This window comes from Danio rerio, chromosome 11 (genome assembly GCF_052040795.2).
Source record: "Danio rerio strain M-AB ecotype USA chromosome 11, GRCz13ab, whole genome shotgun sequence".
NCBI lineage: Eukaryota > Metazoa > Chordata > Actinopteri > Cypriniformes > Danionidae > Danio > Danio rerio.
This window is the reverse complement of record NC_141031.1, coordinates 45,947,418-45,967,310: the sequence shown is the minus strand read 5'-3', so window position 1 is coordinate 45,967,310 and position 19,893 is coordinate 45,947,418. Positions and strand designations below refer to the sequence as shown.

General features: G+C 35.5%; 1 protein-coding gene across 2 annotated transcripts in view; it reads left to right on the top strand.

Moving 5' to 3' along the window:
* The window catches only part of eml6 (EMAP like 6), a 93,684-nt gene that overhangs the window by 62,091 nt on the left and 11,700 nt on the right, over window positions 1–19,893 (top strand). Inside the window, exons 23-37 of one of the 2 annotated variants that reach the window (XM_087274087.1) lie at window positions 1,306–1,447; window positions 1,719–1,871; window positions 4,114–4,245; window positions 4,392–4,480; window positions 4,580–4,747; window positions 6,716–6,917; window positions 6,990–7,116; window positions 8,314–8,392; window positions 8,759–8,888; window positions 9,301–9,399; window positions 11,597–11,617; window positions 13,930–14,103; window positions 14,588–14,796; window positions 16,279–16,436; window positions 17,967–18,081. In XM_087274087.1, the coding sequence (XP_087130213.1) occupies window positions 1,306–1,447; window positions 1,719–1,871; window positions 4,114–4,245; window positions 4,392–4,480; window positions 4,580–4,747; window positions 6,716–6,917; window positions 6,990–7,116; window positions 8,314–8,392; window positions 8,759–8,888; window positions 9,301–9,399; window positions 11,597–11,617; window positions 13,930–14,103; window positions 14,588–14,796; window positions 16,279–16,436; window positions 17,967–18,081 (1,998 nt within the window). Of the gene's footprint in view, window positions 1–1,305; window positions 1,448–1,718; window positions 1,872–1,983; window positions 2,544–4,113; window positions 4,246–4,391; window positions 4,481–4,579; window positions 4,748–6,715; window positions 6,918–6,989; window positions 7,117–8,313; window positions 8,393–8,758; window positions 8,889–9,300; window positions 9,400–11,596; window positions 11,618–13,929; window positions 14,104–14,587; window positions 14,797–16,278; window positions 16,437–17,966; window positions 18,082–19,893 lie in introns of those variants that run through there. The other variant, XM_087274088.1, reaches the window with a different exon arrangement.

The window sequence follows — 19,893 nt, the reverse complement described above, 5'->3', positions numbered from 1 at the left end:
TTATATTTATGCATTAAGCCAGCGGTTGACAAGTTAATAAACAAAACTAATTAATTAATAATTATTAATTGCATAATTAAAATTTTGTTAAAATTAATTTTCTCATTATTATTTCAGAAACTTAAAGACTTATTTAATTACTGTTTAAAATACCTTTAATATTATACAGATTTGTTGAATTCATTTACAGTTCAGGGAAAGTACATTATGAGTATCTGTAATTAAATAACGAAAAAAATTAACAGTAATTATTAACTTTTTAGTGGAACATTTTACCTTTAGTCTTTTAGCAGATGCTTTTATCCAAAGTGACCTACAATTGAGGACAAAACAAGCACTTTATTTATTTATTTGTTTACTTATTTATTTATTTATTCATTTATTTGTATTATTTTATTTTACTTTATTTTATTTATTAGAATTACTTAAAAATTATTTATTAATTTATTTATATTTTATTGTATTTATTAATTTAATTATTTATATTAATAATTAGAAGCACTTTATTTTTTGTTTGTTTATTTATTCATTTAATTTTATTGTTTTATTTATTTATTTTATTTATTTATTTATTAGAATTACTTAATGTATAATTTAGTTATATATATTTTATTGCATTTATTGATTTAGTAATTGTTTTTAATAATTAGAAAGTTTTAAAATGTATTTATTTATTTTTTTATTTTTAAAATGTATTTATTTATTTTTATTGTATTTTGTTTTGTTTATTATTACAATTGTTTATTATTACAATTACTTTATTATTATTATTTGTTTATTTACATTTTATTGTATTTATTTATTAAATTATTTTTATTTAATTAAAAACTTAAAAGTTAAAATGATTTATTTATTATTTATTTAAATAATTTTTAATAATTATTTATTTAATTGCTTAAAATATTCATATTTTTATTACAAAAATGTCCTTATAATAATTTATTCATTTATTTATATTTTTATTTATTTAATTATTCAATTTATTTGTTTATTTAATTGCTTAATAAATAATAGGTTTTTTATTAAAAATAATTATTTTATTAAATTTTTTTATTTTTATTTTATTTATTTTTTTATTTTATTTTTTTTATTTTTTATTTATTTTATTTTTTTTTATTATTTTTTTTTATTTTATTTTTTTTTATTTTATTTTATTTTATTTTATTTTATTTTATTTACTAGTAACTTTATAACTCAAAACACCCAGCACTGCATTTAGCAGATGCTTGTATTGACGCATGTAACATTATTAATCTAGCACCGGTTGAATCTCCTGAATGTGTTGTGTTTTTGTGTGTGTTTTAGGGTCATATGGAGGGGGAAGTTTGGGGTCTGGCCGCTCATCCACTGCTGCCTATCTGTGCCACAGTGAGTGATGATAAAACACTGCGCATCTGGGAGCTTTCAGCCAACCATCGAATGGTGGCCGTCCGGAAACTAAAAAAAGGTACACACGAGTCTGCAAAAGACACAAAGCAAAACTTGTAAACGCATCAGATTTCCACAGTGTAATACTCACAGCTCATGAGTACTTTTAAAAGGGCTACTTTTTACTCATACATGGAGTAATATTTACATCAGATACTTTTACTCTACTTGCGCTACATTTTTGGGAAAGTAATAGTACTTTTACCTGAGTAAGGCTTTTCAGTTCTCTTTCCACCACTGGTTTAATGTCATTGTTGTGTGTGTGTGTGTGTGTGTGTGTGTGTTTGTAGGTGGTCGATGCTGTGCCTTCTCCCCTGATGGAAAAGCCTTAGCGGTGGGTCTGAACGATGGCAGCTTCCTAGTGGTGAACGCAGACACATTGGAGGACATGGTGACGTTTCACCACAGAAAGGAGATCATCTCTGACATCAGGTTCTCTCAAGGTGAATGTCCACACACACTCACTGGCAGAGAGATTAAATCACTGATTCCTCTCAGAAAAAAAGCTGTTTTGACATGGATAAACTGAGCTTCCCTCTGTGTGGTGTTTTACAGGAAACCTGGGACGTGTTTGTTTATGCGTTTTCATTATGCATCGCTAACAAGACCTCATGCTGTTTTCTAGTTCCAGAGCTGGACTTATCTTCAAGCTTTGATCCACTCATTTGGGCTGCTGAATACATCTATTAAATAATAGTAGAAAATACATTAATATATATTTTACATTTGTTTTCAAATATTTCCCAAATGCTGTTTGACAGAAAAAAGGGCACATTTTAAAACGAAATACTGCCGATCATTCATGGCAACCACCTCCTTCACTTGAAACAGTGATCCGATTTAAAATAACAACTGCCATTGGGATAAATGACTTTTTGTAAGCCTTTCTTCGTGCTTTAGGAACTCTAAACCTGCGTGAAGTGAAGGGGATGAGTATTACCTTTAAAAACTGCTGTTTTTTCCATAAAGGAGTCAATTAAAATCTGCAATGAATGTTGTTTGTGACCAGTTATCTTATTTGCCTGATTGATAATTTGCGATAATTTCTTCTTCTGTTTAAGTGTTGTGTTACCAAACCATGAAACAATATTATATGTGAGGACACTCTCCATCAATGATCTATATGCCATGTTTAAAGTCTGTGTACTTACATTAAGGGCTCTATTTTGACGGTCAGAGCGCAAAACGCAGGGCGCAAACGCTTTCAGGGCGTGTCAGGACGCGTTTTTGCAAATTTAAGAACGGGAAAATCCGCTTTGCGCCGTGGCGCATGGTCTAAAAGGGTTGAGTTTATTTTCTTAATGAGTTATAGGTGTGTTTTGAAAAATAAACTAATTAGAGTCTTATCTCCCATTCCCTTTAAGAGACAGATGCATCGCGCCATAAGCACATTCGCTATTTACAGGACGCAAAGTAAGTCTAATTGGAAAAACTGAGCATTTCACAAGCACACAGTTAACAGAAAACAGTTAAACAGAGCATCTACTGCGTGAGAATGAGAGATAATGGATCTACTTTCACTTTCGCTCTTGGATAGGGAAACCTTTACACACAGACATCAATTAGTCTATAAATGATTAATTTTGTTTGTTAAGCGCAAATATTCGTTTCAAAACTGTTTCTAAATTCAGTTCTAATTTCCAGCAAACGAATAAATGAACAATAATAACAAAGTGTGCTCAAAAACCTGAGTTATATCCTAATACACATGCTGTGCCCCATATGGTCTGAAAGCTGACAGGTGGACAAATCTAAGCTTGTTTTTAATAAAACAAATATAAATATGGATATAATAAATAATACTGCTAATAATAATAACATTATACAAAAGCAAATTGTTATGAATGAACTGAAAAAGCCTCCTGAGATGAAGAAGACATAAAAGCAGTGATTTTTCATATTTATGTAGGCTAGAAAATAATATGTTTTGTAATATTTTAATCCTTTATATTTATATTCTCTATCTATTCTTATTATATCCTATATATATCCTTAATATTTAAATGTTTTCATATGTAAAGATATTTGCCTGTTGCTCTCTTGTGTGTATTAAGCAGTGTGTAAGCGAGGCGCAACTCTGCGCTGGAGTTTAGACCGGGTTTGTTTTGGTCTAATGAAAAATCTATTAAAGTTTCTCAAAATAGCAACGCCCCAGCAGTGCGCCTCAGAACGCCTTCCTTTTTAGACCAGAACGCCTATGTGCGCACATATGAGCGCTAATGCGTTTGCTTTTTAAACAGCGTAGCGCAACGCCTCAAAACCACTCTTGCGCCAAGCTGAAACTACCAAAAGACTACTGCGCCATGCGCCACACTGCGCCGGGTGTATGATAGGGCCCTAAAACTTCTCAACTTGCGGAGGAAATAGAGGCTCTGACTTGCTTTCTTATAAACCACCTCTACATTACAATTAAAATTCAGTTTAATATCAATAATTGTACCTAAACACTTAAAATTTGAGACCTGCTGTACTGTTTGTCAGTTTATGATAGTCTTAAACAGACTGGTGTCTACCGCTCTTTTTTGACTCCCCAGACATAACTCCCGATATTTAGGTGTAATGAACTTTTGCCAAACCAATCTGTAATACTATTAATATATTTAAAATATAATATCGCACATATTAGAGTAAAAATATTACATTAAATGTGCTTGTATATTTGTTTTTCTTGCTTTTTCATTGAAGATGCTGGAAAATACCTCGCTGTGGCCTCCCATGATTCATTTGTGGACATTTATAACGTTCTGACCAGTAAGAGAGTGGGAATCTGTAAAGGAGCGTCCAGCTGTATCACACATGTGGACTGGGACGTCCGTGGTAAATCACACACACACATACACACACACACACACACACAGATTAATAGGCTGATTAACATGCAGCTTAGCTTAGTCCCAGAGTTGGAAAGAAAAATAAAATAGGCATATTGAAGTAATGAAAGGTTTTTGTGTGCGTTATTGCAGGAAAACTGCTTCAAGTCAACACTGGTGCCAAAGAGCAGCTCTTTTTCGAAGCTCCGCGCGGAAGACGACAAACTATCAGCAGTTTAGAGGTATAGGAGCTGAACACTGAGCGTGTTACATCATTATTTGCAGTACTGCGTGTGTATATTCGTGTGTGTTTTCACCTGTCTGTGTGTGTGTGTGTTCAGTTTGAGAAAATGGAATGGGCCACCTGGACGTCAGTGTTGGGTGGCACCTGTGAGGGCATCTGGCCGACTCTGAGTTTGGTCAACGCCTCGTCTCTCACCAAAGACAAGAAGCTTCTGGCCACTGGAGATGACTTTGGCTTCGTCAAGCTCTTCAGCTTCCCCTCCAAGGTCACTGCTCATCCTAATATTAGCTAATCATACCATACGTCCTTTGTTTTTGAAGGAAATCTCTTCAGCACACCATGGCAGAGTTTATATGAGGGCAAAATACAGTATTGAGATAATTTAAAGGGAAGCTATAATGCAGAAATCACTTTAATAAGGGGTTTAAACACAGGTGTGTGGCAGCAGTGTGTGAATATAGTCAGCTTCTTATGGTCAAAATGTTTTAATTGTATTTTTTATAATCAGACTTGATAGAAACACTTTGATTGACATTCTCCCTTTGTACGTGTCATCAGAGGGGGAAAGCCCCGCCCACTAGTGCCCATCTCTCCTTCATTAGCAGAGGATGTTAGTTTTGTTTTCGAATCTGCCACTATGCTGATAATTTTATAATATTTTAATAATTAATTTAGAAACTGCTCAAGAAGCATTTTTGAATATTATCAAAGTTTAACACTAACTTCTTATTTTTTTGAAAGCCTTGATACAAAATTTCATGAATATTAAGTTCAGTGGAGAGCATTTAGAAATGCAAAATAAAATATTATTATATAAAAAATATCAATTTAATGGTTAATAATTAAAATTAATCACATCCATAATAAATATTTGTTTTGACATAATTTAAGTGTGTGTACTGTGTATATTTATTATGTTTAAATACTGTAAATACACACATGCATGCACATATTTGAGAACATGTTTGTTTATTCATTCATTCATGTTCTTTTCGGCTTAGTTCCTTTATTATTCAGGGGTCGCCACAGAGGAATGAACCGCCAACTTATCCAGCATATGTTTTACACAGCGGATACCCTTTCAGCTGCAACCCATAACTGGGAAACACCCATACACTCTCATTCACACGCATACACTACGGACAGTTTAGCTTACCCAATTCACATATACCACATGTCTTTGGACTTGTGGGGGAAACCGAAGCACCCGAAGGAAACCCACGCCAACACGGGGAGAACATGCAAACTCCATACAGAAATGCCAACTGACCCAGCCGAGGCTCGAACCAGCAACTTTCCTTTAGTGAGGCGATTGTGCTACGATGCTCAATTAGTACTTATAGGCCCAAAGTGTGCCATGAGAAAAATCTCCCACACCTTTACACTACCAGCAGCCTGAACCATTGATACAAGGCTGGATGGATCCATGCTTTCATGTTGTTGAGGCCAAATTCTGACCCGACCATCCAAATGTGTCAGCAGAAATGGAGACTCATCAGAGCAGGCAACGTTTCTCCAATCTTCTATTGTCCAGTTTTGGTGAGCCTGTGTGAATTGTAGCCTCAGTTTCCTGTTCTTAGCTGACAGGAGCGGCACCCGGTGTGGTCTTCTGCTGCTGTAGCCCATCCGCCTCAAGGTTGGACGTGTTGTGTGTTCAGAGATGCTCTTCTGCAGAGCTCGGTTGTAACGAGTGCTTATTTGAGTTACTTACTGGATCCGCTCACTGGATATTTTCTCTTTTTTGGACCATTCTCTGTAAACCCTAGAGATGGTTGTGCGTGAAAGTCCCAGTAGATCAGCAGTTTCTGAAATACCCGTCTTGTACCAACAACCATGCCACATTCAAAGTCACTTAAATCCCCTTTCTTCCCCATTCTGATGCTCGCTTTGAACTGCAGCAGGTCGTCTTTACCATGTCTACGTGCCTAAATACATTGAGTTGTTGCCATGTGATTGGTTGATTAGAAATTTGCAATAACAAGCAGTTGGACAGGTGTACCTAATAAAGTGGCCGGTGAGTGTGTATAATACACACATATAATGTCAAAACAAATTTTGATTTTGGATGCGATTAATCACGATTAACCTTTGCCCAGGACTAATAAAATCCCCAAACATTTAAACAGTAGTGCAATAATCCTATTTAAAGCCTGTGTTTAACACTTAAAACTATTATAATTTATCATTTAATAATTAATAATCAACCTAGCATGATGCTTTTTGCTTAATACAGGGTCAATTTGCCAAGTTCAAGAAGTACGTGGCCCACAGTGCCAATGTGACGAATGTGCGATGGTCCAATGATGATGCTATGCTGCTGTCAGTGGGCGGAGCCGACACAGCCCTCATGATCTGGGCAAGGGAGGGGATTGGTCCACGCGAGAGCAAAGTAGTGGACAGTGAGGAGTCAGATGACGACGCCGAAGAGGACGGAGGTGAGGTTTCCTTGGGTTTATGGGATGGAATTTAGTGTTCTATCTTAATTTCACAAATGTCTGTGTGTTTAGGGTACGACAGTGACGTCGCTCGGGAAAAAAACATGGATTACACAACAAAGATCTACGCTGTTAGTATAAGACAGATGACTGGAGTAAAGCCACACCAACAGCAGAAGGAGATACTGGTGGATGAACGGTAACACAAAAACCCACTACTAAGCATGTTTGAATTAATGAACTAAATAGGCCCTAGTGTACGAGTGTGTGTGTGTGTGTGAATGTGAGAGTGTATGGGTGTTTCCCAGTACTGGGTTGCGGCTGGAAGGGCATCCGCTGTGTAAAACATATGCTGGAATAGCTGACGGTTCATTCTGTTGTGGCGAGCTCTGATAAATAAGAGACTAACTTGAAGGAAAATGAATAATATAATATAATAAAATATAATGTAATATAATATAATATAATATAATATAATATAATATAATATAATACAATTTAATACAATTTAATTTAAAATAATGTAATACAATGTAATTTAATGCAATTTAATATAATAAAATATAATATATTATAATATAATATAAAATAATACAATTTAATAGAATTTAATTCAGTATAATGTAATTTAATGCAATATAATATAATATAATATAATATGAAGTAATTTAATAAATTAAATTATAATATAATATAATATAATATAGTTTAATTTAATTTAGTTTACTTTAATTTAATTTAATATAATATAATTGATTATAATATATAATAATACAATTTAATAGAATTTATTTTAATATAATGTAATTTAATGTAATATAATCTAATCTAATATAATATAATATAAAGTAATTTAATATAGTATAATATAATAATATATAATATAATATAAAATAATACAATTTAATAGAATTTAATTTAGTATAATGTAATATAATGTAGTTTAATGCAATATAATATAATATAATATAACATAATATGAAGTAATTTAATTAATTATAATATAATATAATATAATATAATATAATATAACATAATTTAATATAATATAATTTATTATTCATTCATTCATTCATTTTCTTTTCGGCTTAGTCCCTTTATCAATCCGGGGTCACCACAGCGGAATGAACTGCCAACTTATCCAGCACGTTTCGTTTTTACACAGCAGATGCCCTTTAGGTTGCAACCCATCTCTGGGAATATAATATAATATAATATAATATAATATAATATAATATAATATAATATAATATAATATAATATAATATAATATAATATAATATAATATGTAATTATAGTATTTTGTAATAATGTTATAATAATAGTATATAATATATCATTTGAAAAGGACAGTCATTTTCTGTCAGTGTAATAATAATAGTTATTTTTCCTGCAGACCTCCAGTGAGTCGAGCCGCACCGTTACCTGACAAACTGGTCAAGAACAACATCACCAAGAAGAAGAAGACGGTGGAGGTGTGTTTAAACTATAAATTACAGTAAAGCATAAATTACAGTACAGTGTTTAAACAATGGAAACCTTTGGAATGTCCCCACAATTCACAAAAACAAATTTGTGTGTGTGTGGACATTTGTTTGTTTTTTTTTGTTTGTTTGTGTGTGTGCATGTTTGCGTTTATGTGCATGTGTCTGTGTGTGTTTGTGGCCATGTACATTTTTATGTATGCCTGTGTGTGCATACGTTTGTGTGTGTTTGTGTGAGTGCTCATGTCTGTGTGATTGTATGTGCTTGCATGTATTTGTGTGTGCATGCTTGTTTTTGTTTGTTTGTTTGTGTGTGTGTTTGTCTGTGTGTGCGTGCATGCCTGTGTGTGTTTTCAGGAGCTCTCTCTGGACCATGTGTTTGGATACAGAGGATTTGATTGTCGAAACAACCTTCACTACCTCAATGATGGAGCCGACATCATCTTCCACACGGCTGCTGCTGCTGTCATCCACAGCCTCTCTGCTGGTAAACCCTCATTACTGCACAGCTGCTGGTTTTCATGCAGACTGGCTTGATTTTATATTTGTGGGTGTGTCTTCTACAAGCCAATCTGATTCCAAGTCAGGTTTGAGCTGCTGCTGACCTCTAGAGGCTACAGGTGGAACTGCAACTGCACTTGTGTTTCAGAAAAATAATCATTTTTATCACTTTTATTTATTTATTTACTTATTTATTTTCTTCGATTTCTTTTTTTTTTTTGTTTTTTTTCCTTCTTTCCTTCCTTCGTTTTCTTTATTTAAGAAGTGTATCAAAGGGCATTACAGAACAATAAGATCAGAACAAGCTATAACACCTTCTGAGCTTAAATTATAAGAACACTTGTCATTTAAAAGTCAAAAACACTGAAATGAATTGTCGCTGTTTTTGTGGTTTGCAGGTACTCAGAGCTTTTATCTGGAGCACACGGACGACATCCTCTGCCTGACTGTCAACCAACATCCCAAATACCAGAACATCATCGCCACGGGTCAGATCGGTCAGTGTGTGTCACATTTACAGTTCAGTGTTCAGTGTTCACTCCTCCACATCTCTCTGCATCTCAGTCACTCTCACTGGCTTCTGCCTTCGCTTCTTCCTGCTGCACTGCTTGATTTTCTGTTCATATCAGGCCTGCTTGTGTGATTTTGCTAATAATTAGAATCTTCCTTACTTAAGTCCTTCTTTCTTTCCTTCATTTCTTTTTCTTCATTTCTTTTCCTTCCTTTATATTTTCCTTCCTTCATTTCTTTTGCTTTTTTTCCTTCATTTCTTTTCCTTCCTTCGTTTCTTTTTCTTCACTCAATTTCCTTTATTCATTTTCCTATCTCCTTTTATTTTTCTTCCTTCATTTCTTTTCCTTCCTTTTTCTTTATTTCTTTTCCTTCCCTCTTTTTTCCATTCTTTATTTAATTTCCTTCATTTTCTTTTCTTAATTTATTTTCCCTCCCTCCCTCCTCCCTTCCTTCCTTTCTATTTCTTAATTTCCTTTCATCCTTCCTTTATTTCTTTTTCTTTCTTTTCCTTCATTTCTTTTCCTTTATTTTTTTTCCTTTATTCTTTCCTTCCTTTCTTAATTTCTTTTCCTTCATCCCATTTCCTACCTTTATTTTCCTTCCTTCTCTCATGTATTTTCCTTTCTTCTTTTCTTCCTTCATTCCTTCCTTCCTGCCTTCCTTCCTTTCATTTCTGTTTCTCTAATTCCTTCATTTTTTCTTTCTTTTCCTTCATTTATTTCATTCATTCCTTTATTTTCCTTCCCTCTTTTTCCCTTCCTTCCTTCATTCTTTCCTTCCTTTCATCATTTCTTTTTCTTCATTCCATTTCATTCCTTCATTTTCCTTCCTTTATTTATTTTCCTTCCTTCCTTCCTTTGTATTTCTTTAATTCCTTCATTTCTTTTTCTTTCTTTTCCTACATTTCTTTTCCTTCATTCCTTTTTTTTCATTCCCTCATTTTTCCTTCCCTTCCTTCCTTCCTTCTTTCCCTTTCCTTCCATTTTCCTTCCATCTTCCTTCCTTCTTTCCTTCCTTCCTTTCTATTTCTCTAATTCCTTCATTTCTTTTTCTTTCCTTTCCTTCATTCATTTTCTTTTTATTTCCTTCCTTCATTGCTTTTCCTTCCTTCCCTCCTTCCTTCCTTTTCCTTTAATTTCCTTCCTTCCTTCATTCCTTCCTTTATTTCATTTCTTTTCCTTCATTCATTTTCTTCATTCCTTTTTTCATTCCCTTTTCTCTTTCCATCCTTACTTCCTTCTTTCATTTTCCTTCCATTTTCCTTCCTTCCTTTCTATTTCTCTAATTCCTTCATTTCTTTTTATTGCTTTTCCTTCATTAATTTTCTTTTTTTCTTCCTTCATTGCCTTTTCTTCCTTCCTTCCTTCCTTCCTTCATTTTCCTTTCATTTCCTTCCTTCCTTTATTCCTTCCTTTATTTCATTTCTTTTCATTCCTTCATTTTGTTTCATTTCTTTTATTTCCTTCCTGCCTTCCTTCCTTCCTTCCTTCCTTCCTTCCTTCCTTCCTTCCTTCTTACTTTCCTTCCTTCCTTCCTTCCTTCTTTCCTTCCTTCCTTTCTATTTCTCTAATTCCTTCATTTCTTTTTCTTTCTTTTCCTTCATTTATTTTCTTTTTTTTCCCTTCCTTCCTTCCTTCCTTCCTTCCTTCCTTCTTACTTTCCTTCCTTCTTACTTTCCTTCCTTCCTTCCTTCCTTTCTATTTCTCTAATTCCTTTATTTCTTTTTCTTTCTTTTCCTTCATTTATTTTCTTTTTTTCCCTTCCTTCCTTCCTTCCTTCCTTCTTTCCTTCCTTCCTTCCTTCCTTCCTTCCTTCCTTCCTTCCTTCCTTCCTTCCATTTCCTTCCTTCCTTCATTTATTTTATTTCTTTTCATTCCTTCATTTTGTTTCATTCCTTTCTTTTTCTTTCTTCATTCCTTCCTTCCCCTCGCTCCTTCCTTCCTTCCTTACTTTCTTTATTCCTTCATTTCTTTGCATGCTCAGTCACTTTCATCATCTTTTGTGTTTGCTTCTCTCGGCGTGCACTGCTTGATTTTGTGTCAGTAACAGGTCTGCTTGTGTTTGTTTATGTTTGTATTTTGTTTTGCTAATGATTTGAATCTGCACATAATTCTGCTTTGGCACTAAGAGCAGCTTCTCTCATTTTTGTTGATCACTGTGTCATCCCTCATCAACACACAGGCGACATCACCGATCTGCCAGGTAGGACAGCAGAGAGCTCATCTGCATTATTGGCTTTTGCTCTGCTCTTGTTTTACATGATCAAGTGTGTGTTTGAGCATGAAGAACATCTGCAGAGTTACAAAGCAGAACATCACACAAACACCCCCTCTGTAGCCCAGACTTTCCCTTATTATTTCCTTCCTACCTTACTTCCTTCTTACCTTTCCTCTTTCCTCATTTTCTTTTTCTTCTTTTCCTCTTTCTTCCTTTCTATTCCTTTACTGTATTTCTTCCTTCTTCCTTCCTCCACTTATTCCTTCCTTCCTTGCTTTCCCATTTTCCTTACTTTTCTTTCTTTCTTTCTTTCTTTCTTTCTTTCTTTCTTTCTTCCCTTCTTTCTTTCATTACTTCCTTCCTTTTCTCCTTTCCCTTTTCCTTACTTTCATTTCTTCCTTTCTTCATTCTTTCCTTCCTTTATTATTTCCTTTCTTCCTAATATCCTTCCTTCTCCTTTCCTTCTTTCCTTATTTCCTTCCTTCCTTGCTTCCTCCATTTCTTCCTTCCTTTTCTTCATTCATTATTTCCTTCCTTTCTTCCTTCCGCATTTCCTTCCTTCTCTCCTTTCTTCATTTTTTCCTTGTCTTTCCTTTCTTCCTTACTTCCATCCTCCATTCATTTCTTCCTTGCTTTTCGTCTTTCCTTCCTTCCTTCATTCCTACCTTCTTATTTCCTTCCTTTCCTCTTTTCTTCCTTCCTTCATTTTTCCTTTCTTCCCACCTCCCTTTTCTCCTTTCTCTTTTCCTTTGTTCCTTCTTTCCTTCCTTCTCTGCTTTCTTCCTTTCTTCATTTTTTTCCTTTTCTTTTGTTCCTTCCTTCCTTCCTTTCTTCCTTCCTTTTCTTCATTCATTCCTTCCTTCATTCCTACCTTCCTTATTTCCTTCCTTCCCTCTCTACTTCCTTCCTTCATTTCTTCCCTCCTTTGCTTCATTCATTTTCTCCTTTCTATCTTCCTTCCCTCCGTTCCTTTTTCATTACTTTCTTTTCCTTCCTTCTTTATATCCTTCCTTTCCTCCTTCCTTCTTTTCTTCACTCCTTGCTTTCCTTCCTTCCTACCTTTTTTCCTTCTTTCCTTTCTTAATTATTTCCTCATTTTCCTTTCTTCCTTCCTTCCTTCCTTCCTTTCTTCATTCCTACTTACTTGTCTTTCCTCCTTTCTCTTTTCCTTCCTTCCCTCCTTTCTTCCTTTCTTTATTCTTTCTTTATTTCCTTCCTTTCTTCTTAATTTCCTTCTTTCATTAATTATTTCCTTCCTTCCTTACATCATTAATTACTTTCTTCATAAAATGTATATATAAAACAAGACTAAAACAAACTATAAAAAATACATGAAAATATCTTATTTTTAATCTTAAATGAATGTTTTCTCATAAAAAAAAAAAATATATATATATATATATATATATATATATATATATGTGTGTGTGTGTGTGTGTGTGTGTGTGTGTGTGTGTGTGTGTGTGTGTGTGTGTATTATTTTTCCTTATTGTAAACTGTAATTTTGGTTAAAAAAGAATAGTAATATTAACAACAACAAAAAAATTAATACATCTTGATGAGAAAAAGTGTATATAAATATGACTCTTGTTCTCTGACAGCCCTGGTCACAAAGGCTTTAACTGAAATTAATGAGTATTAACACGATTTATTTTTAATTTCCTAATTTCTGTAAAAAAAAAAAAAAACTCTCCTCTCTGCGATGTTTGCATCCATGAATCCTCATTGGCTTGATTATTCTTGATTATTCCCTCCTTAAGTGCTAGAAAAAAAAAACCTCGACATGTGTTTCCTTTGTCCTTCTAAAAAAGCCTGAGTATCATTCAACCTTCATCATATGATAATATTAAATTGTTGTTTTATTTTTTAATTACTCAAAATGTGGAAAATAGCAAGATTTTTATGGCAGAAATAATAGGATATAAATGTAATAATTTAAAGTGTTTTTCAGTGTAGTTTTGCTAACAGTGTCTTTGGTTTAAATATTTATACATTCATTATGCACAAATAAATGAGTCAAAATCATTCCTGCATATATTTATGCAATTATACAGGTGTTTTAACAGGTAAATGTGAATATTTGTATTGCATTAAAAGGAAATGTGTTGTTCAATAAAACTTTTAATTCCAATATCTTACATTAATTATCAAATAAAAGAGAGAAAAAATATATATATGTGTGTGTGTTTGTGCAAAATATGCATAGTCCGTGTGTTCTAATAAACCTGATTCTATGAGTTAAGAGTTTAAGTGCTGCTGGTCCTGATGTCAGTGTGTGTGTGTGCGCATGTCTGCAGGCCTTGCACCGTCCATACATGTGTGGGACGCCATGAGTAAACAGACAATGTCTGTGCTGCGCTGCGCTCATGCTAAAGGCATCGGATACGTCAACTTCAGCGCCACGGGGAAACTGCTGCTGTCTGTGGGAGTGGATCCAGAACACACCATCACTGTGTGGAGGTGGCAGGAAGGTCTGACCCATTCTGAGTCATTTATCAATATATACGGTTGAAGTCAGAAATATTTGCCTTCTTGTGAATTTCTTTTTCAAATAGTTCCCAAATGATGTTGAACAGATTCAGGAAATCTTCACAGTATTTTCTATAATATTTTTTCTTCTGGAGAAAGTCTTATTTGTTTTATTTTAGCTAAAAAAAAAGCAGCTTTAATTTTTTAAATACCAATTTAAGGTCAATATTATTCGCCCCCTTTAAGCAATATTTGTTTTGGATTGTCTCCAGAACAAACCACTGTTATACAATGACTTGCCAAATTACTCTAACTTTACCCTAATCACCCTAGTTAAGCCTTTAAATGTTAAAAAAAAAAAAAATCACCAAGCAAAAAAACAAATAATAAAATAAATAAAAACATACATACTAGTCAACAACAGCCAGATTTGTGTGTGTATATTTGTGTGAGAGTGATATTAATGCGCTACTGCTGTGTTGTCAGGCTCCAGGGTTTGCAGTAAAGGTGGTCACACAGACAGGATCTTCGTGGTGGAGTTCAGACCTGATTCAGACACTCAGTTCGTGTCGGTGGGAATCAAACACATCAAGTTCTGGACGCTGGTTGGAGGATCTCTGCTGTATAAGAAAGGAGTGATCGGAGCGGTGGAGGATGGACGCATGCAGACCATGCTCTCAGTGGCATTTGGAGCTGTGAGTCTCTCATAATTATTCATATATGGCAGAATATCATTTAAAGAAGGTCCTGTGACATTAAAATGAATTATTTTAGATGGTAGTTTTAGGGATATCTATAACCTAGAAATCATGTTCAGAAGATATGAGATAAACATGTAAAGCTTGCTAACTGGGTCAGTGTTTTCTCATTTTTTCATCAAATCTTCTGACCAATCAAATACTCTGTAGTCTGACATGCCCCGCCCCCTTCTTCCCATTGGCTTTTCATATGATGCACTTTAGCTCAAGCACTCTCACTGGAAGAGCTGTGAGAAAACAAAGTGCTATTGGCTGTTTTATAAGAGGAGGGGCTACTCTATATGCCCCGCCCTTTCTTCATATTTCAGCTGAGATTACGTCATCGAACAAAAAAAGGAACATTTCTAAGCTCTTCACCTTTAAAAAGAAGTGTAAACTGATGACAGGAATATTTCCAATCCTTCATTGTTTTGCTTACCAGAACAATGGAGGCAATTTAGTGGTTTAGATTAATATCATGTTTGATAACACTTTATATTAAGGGGGCAGTTACTCATGCTTCTCGTAGTTTACTATAGTAATTACAGTAAGGGCGGCACGGTGGTTTAGTAGTTAGCGTTGTGGCCTCACAGCAAGAAGGTCACTAGTTTGAGTCCCAGCTGGGTCAGTTGGCATTTCTGTGTGGAGTTTGCATGCTCTCCCTCCGTTGGTGTGGGTTTCCTCTTGGTGCTCCGGTCCAAACACATGCGCTATATGGGAATTAATAAACTAAATTGGGCATAGTGTGTGTGTGTGTGTGTTAGAAGGAGTGTGTATAGGTGTTTCCCAGTACGGAAGGGCATCCCCTGCATAAAACATATGCTGGAATAGTTGGCGGTTCATTCCGCTGTGTAATAAGAGACAAAGCTGGAGGAAAATGAATGAGTGAATAATTATTATAAGTATATATAATAAATTATTTAATTCATTAATTTTAATTTCGGCTTAGTTTTGGCTTTATTTATCAGAGGTCACCACAGCGGAATGAATCGCCAACTTTTTCTGCATATGTTTTACACAGCGGATGCTCTTCCAGCTGCAACCTATCCCTGGGAAACATCCATACACATTCACACACATAGACTACGGCCAATTTAGCCTACCGTATTCCCCTATAGCACATGTGTTTGGACTGTGGGGAGGAAAAACCACGCCAACATGGGGAGAACATGCAAACTCCACACAGAAATGGCTACTGACCCAGCCGGGGCTCAAACGGGGCTCGACACCACTGAGTCACTGTGCCACCCTCTTTTAAATAAAAAAAAATTCTAATAAAAATGATCACTATTTTGGTGAGAAGTGCTTTACCTCATGGTTCCTCTCCCTAAGAAGTGTGTATACAGTGTCTTCAGGTATATATAGTGGTATCGACATGTGGTAGAATTAAGCAAATAATGTGCAACTATGTTTTTCTGTTGTGTGTGTGTGTGATATCAGAATAACCTGACGTTCACCGGCGCCATAAACGGCGATGTGTTTGTGTGGCGGGAACACTTTCTGGTGCGTGTGGTGGCTAAAGCTCACACTGGCCCCGTGTTCACCATGTACACCACACTCAGAGACGGACTCATCGTCACTGGAGGAAAAGAGAGACCGTGAGTGCACACACACACACACCCACACACATATGTACACACTCAAACTGACATACACACACGGACATAAATACACACTCTGACACACACACACACATACATACACACACAGTACATACAGAAACTCACACACACAAAACATACACTCACATACATACATACATATGCATTTAGGCATGTAGACATGGTCAAGAGGATCTGCTGCAGTTCAAAGCGAGCATCAAAATGGGGAAGAAAGGGGATTTAAGTGACTTTGAATGTGGCATGGTTGTTGGTGCCAGACGGGTTGGTCTGAGTATTTCAGAAACTGCTGATCTACTGGGATTTTCACGCACAACCATCTCTAGGGTTTACAGAGAATTGTCTGACAAAGAGGAAATATCCAGTGAGCGGCAGTTCTGTGGGCGCAAATGCCTTGTTGATGCCAGAGGAGAATGGCCAGACTGGTTCCAGCTGATAGAAAGGCAACAGTAACTCAAATAAGCACTCGTTACAACCGAGCTCTGCAGAAGAGCATCTCTGAACACACAACACGTCCAACCTTGAGGCGGATGGGCTACAGCAGCAGAAGACCACACTGGGTGCCGCTCCTGTCAGCTAAGAACAGGAAACTGAGGCTACAATTCACACAGACTCACCAAAACTGGACAATAGAAGATTGGAGAAACGTTGCTGCTCTGATGAGTCTCCATTTCTGCTGACACATTCAGATGGTCGGGTCAGAATTTGGCCTTAACAGCATGAAAGCATGGATCCATCCTGCCTTGTATCAGTGGTTCAGGCTGCTGGTGGTGGTGGTGGTGAAACTTTTTTTTTTTCAATTATTTCCTTTAAAGAATCTTTTTAATATGTTTGTTTAGCTTTTTCCACAGTATTCCATGCCTATATTCTTCCTTTTTTCCCTTCAAAATTCAGAATATATTTTATTAATTGGCAATACAAACTTTATCTTGCATCTCAGTTTATATCTTACAACTCTGGTTTCCTTTTTTTGTTCAAAGGCAAAACTATTGTCTCATATTCCAAAACTAAAGCAGTGTCAAATGCATCATTCATTCATTTTCTTTTTGGCTTAATCCCTATTAATCTGGGGTCGCCACAGTGGAATGAACCGCCAAATTATCCAGCATATGTTTTTATGCAGCGGATGCCCTTCCAGCCGCAACCCATCACTGGGGAACACTCATACACTCTCATTCACACACACACTACAGACAATTTACCCTACCCAATTCACCTGTACCACATGTGTTTGGACTGTGGGGGAATCGGAGCACCCAGAGGAAACCCACGCGAATGCGGGGAGAACATGCAAACTCCACACAGAAATGCCAACTGACCGAGCCGAGGCTAGAACCAGCAACCTTCTTGCTGTGAGGCGACAGCACTACCTACTGCACCACTGTGACGCCCCAAATGCGTCATATTGAAACAATTATATAAATAAATATCAATCATTCGGCATGTCTTATTTTCTGAGCATGCTCTCTTTCTCTGCGCTTCATAAATGTGATTATGATGTGTGTTCAGGACTAAAGAGGGCGGCGCGGTGAAACTGTGGGATCAGGAAATGAAGAGATGCAGGGCGTTTCAGCTGGAGACTGGACTTCCTGTCGAGATCGTCAGATCAGTGTGCAGAGGAAAGGTCAGTTTATAAACCACTCATTTATATTCAGAGCATCAAAAAAACAGCCCTGCTGAGTGACAGTGTGTGATATTGACCAAAAAAAAACTCTGTGGATACAGCGGGTATAAAAAAGTAGGCCTGTCACCATATCTATTTTATATTATGCGATATATTGCACCAAAATACATCGCGATGAACGATATTATTTTATGCCACTCATTACATAATGCCAGAATGACAATATAATATCATCACAATGCAAGTACACTCTACCAAAGAACACAGCGTGTTTTATTCTTGAGAATATTTCATTTAATTAAAGTTATTTAAACAGTTTAATAATCAGGCAGTGGAGTCAGAATGTGAAAAGGTAAATCTTTAATCTTTTATCACATCAAGACTAGACTATCGTAATTCCTTATATATTGGTCTCCCTCAATCATCATTGGCACGGTTGCAGTCGGTTCAAATTGTGGCAGCTAGACTTTTAACAGGCACCAAAATACATGCCAGTTTCAGCCTCCCTTCACTGGCTTCCTACGATGGCCGGGAATTGCAAAACAACATCACAGAGTGTGAAACTCTTTTACAAAGCTCGAGACAAATTTACATTTTGAAAAACATTTTTACCCATCACCAGACACAATTACATAGTGGACAATTTTACCAAGGACAAAACAAATTTAAAAATATATTAAATAAAATGTAACAAACTGTTTTTTTTATGTACTTACAGTGAATAAAAAACTTTGTGATTTTGTTACAGTTTAGGATTCTGAAGCTTTATTAAAGTATTTATCAGAGGAATCAATAGTCTTTAGAAAAGTTCAGATGATGTTTTCTTTAACTGAACTATCTGAGCCTTGAATATGATCAGAAAGGCTAAACCAGAGTTTAGGAGCCATATATGAGAAGGCTCGACCTCCTTTAGTGGACTTTGCTATTCTAGGTACTACCAGAAGCCTTGAGTTTTGAAATCTTTAAGAGCGGGTTGGATTGTAGCGAGACAGAAAGTTGGTTAGATAAACAGGAGCTAGATCATTTAAAGGTTTATAGGTAAGAAGCAATATTTTATCATCAATACGGAACTTAACAGGCAGCCAGTGTAAGGAGGATAAAATTGGGGTGATATGATCATGTTTTGTAGAACTTTCATTTAAATAAAGTTATTTAAACTGTTTAATAATCAGGCAGTGGAGTCAGAATGTGGAAAGGTAAATCTTTAATCTTTTATCACATCAAGACTAGACTATTGTAATTCCTTATATATTGGTCTACCTCAATATATATTGGCAGCTAGACTTTTAACAGGCACCAAAATCCATCCTCATACTTTAGAGTTTGTTACAGTTTAAGATTCTGAAGCTCGAGACAAATTTACATTTTAAAAAACATTTTTACCTATGAAAATTTGTTTCGTCCTTGGTAAAATTGTTTTTCCCAGGTAATTGTGTCTGGTTATAGGTAAACATGTTTTTCAAAATGTAAATTTGTCTCGAGCTTTGTAAAAGTTAAGTGTTTCACACTTTTGTAAAAGTTGTTTTGCACTTCCCGGACACCGTAGCTTCCTGTTAATTTTAGAATTCAGTTCAAGATTTGACTTATTGTTTTTAAAGCACTGAATGAGCAAGCACCTTCTTAAATTTTCTGAACTTATAAGTGAAGTTTTATATTGCTTGTGGCCGGTTCCACATTATTCAATTCATGATTCACCAATCAGACGATTCCTAAGCCACTATAAATACCCTAAGTTCAATATAACAGCCATCTTCGTTTTGAAGAATCCCCCCTTCCACCCCTATTCCTCCTCCTTTCCTAGATGGGTGGCAC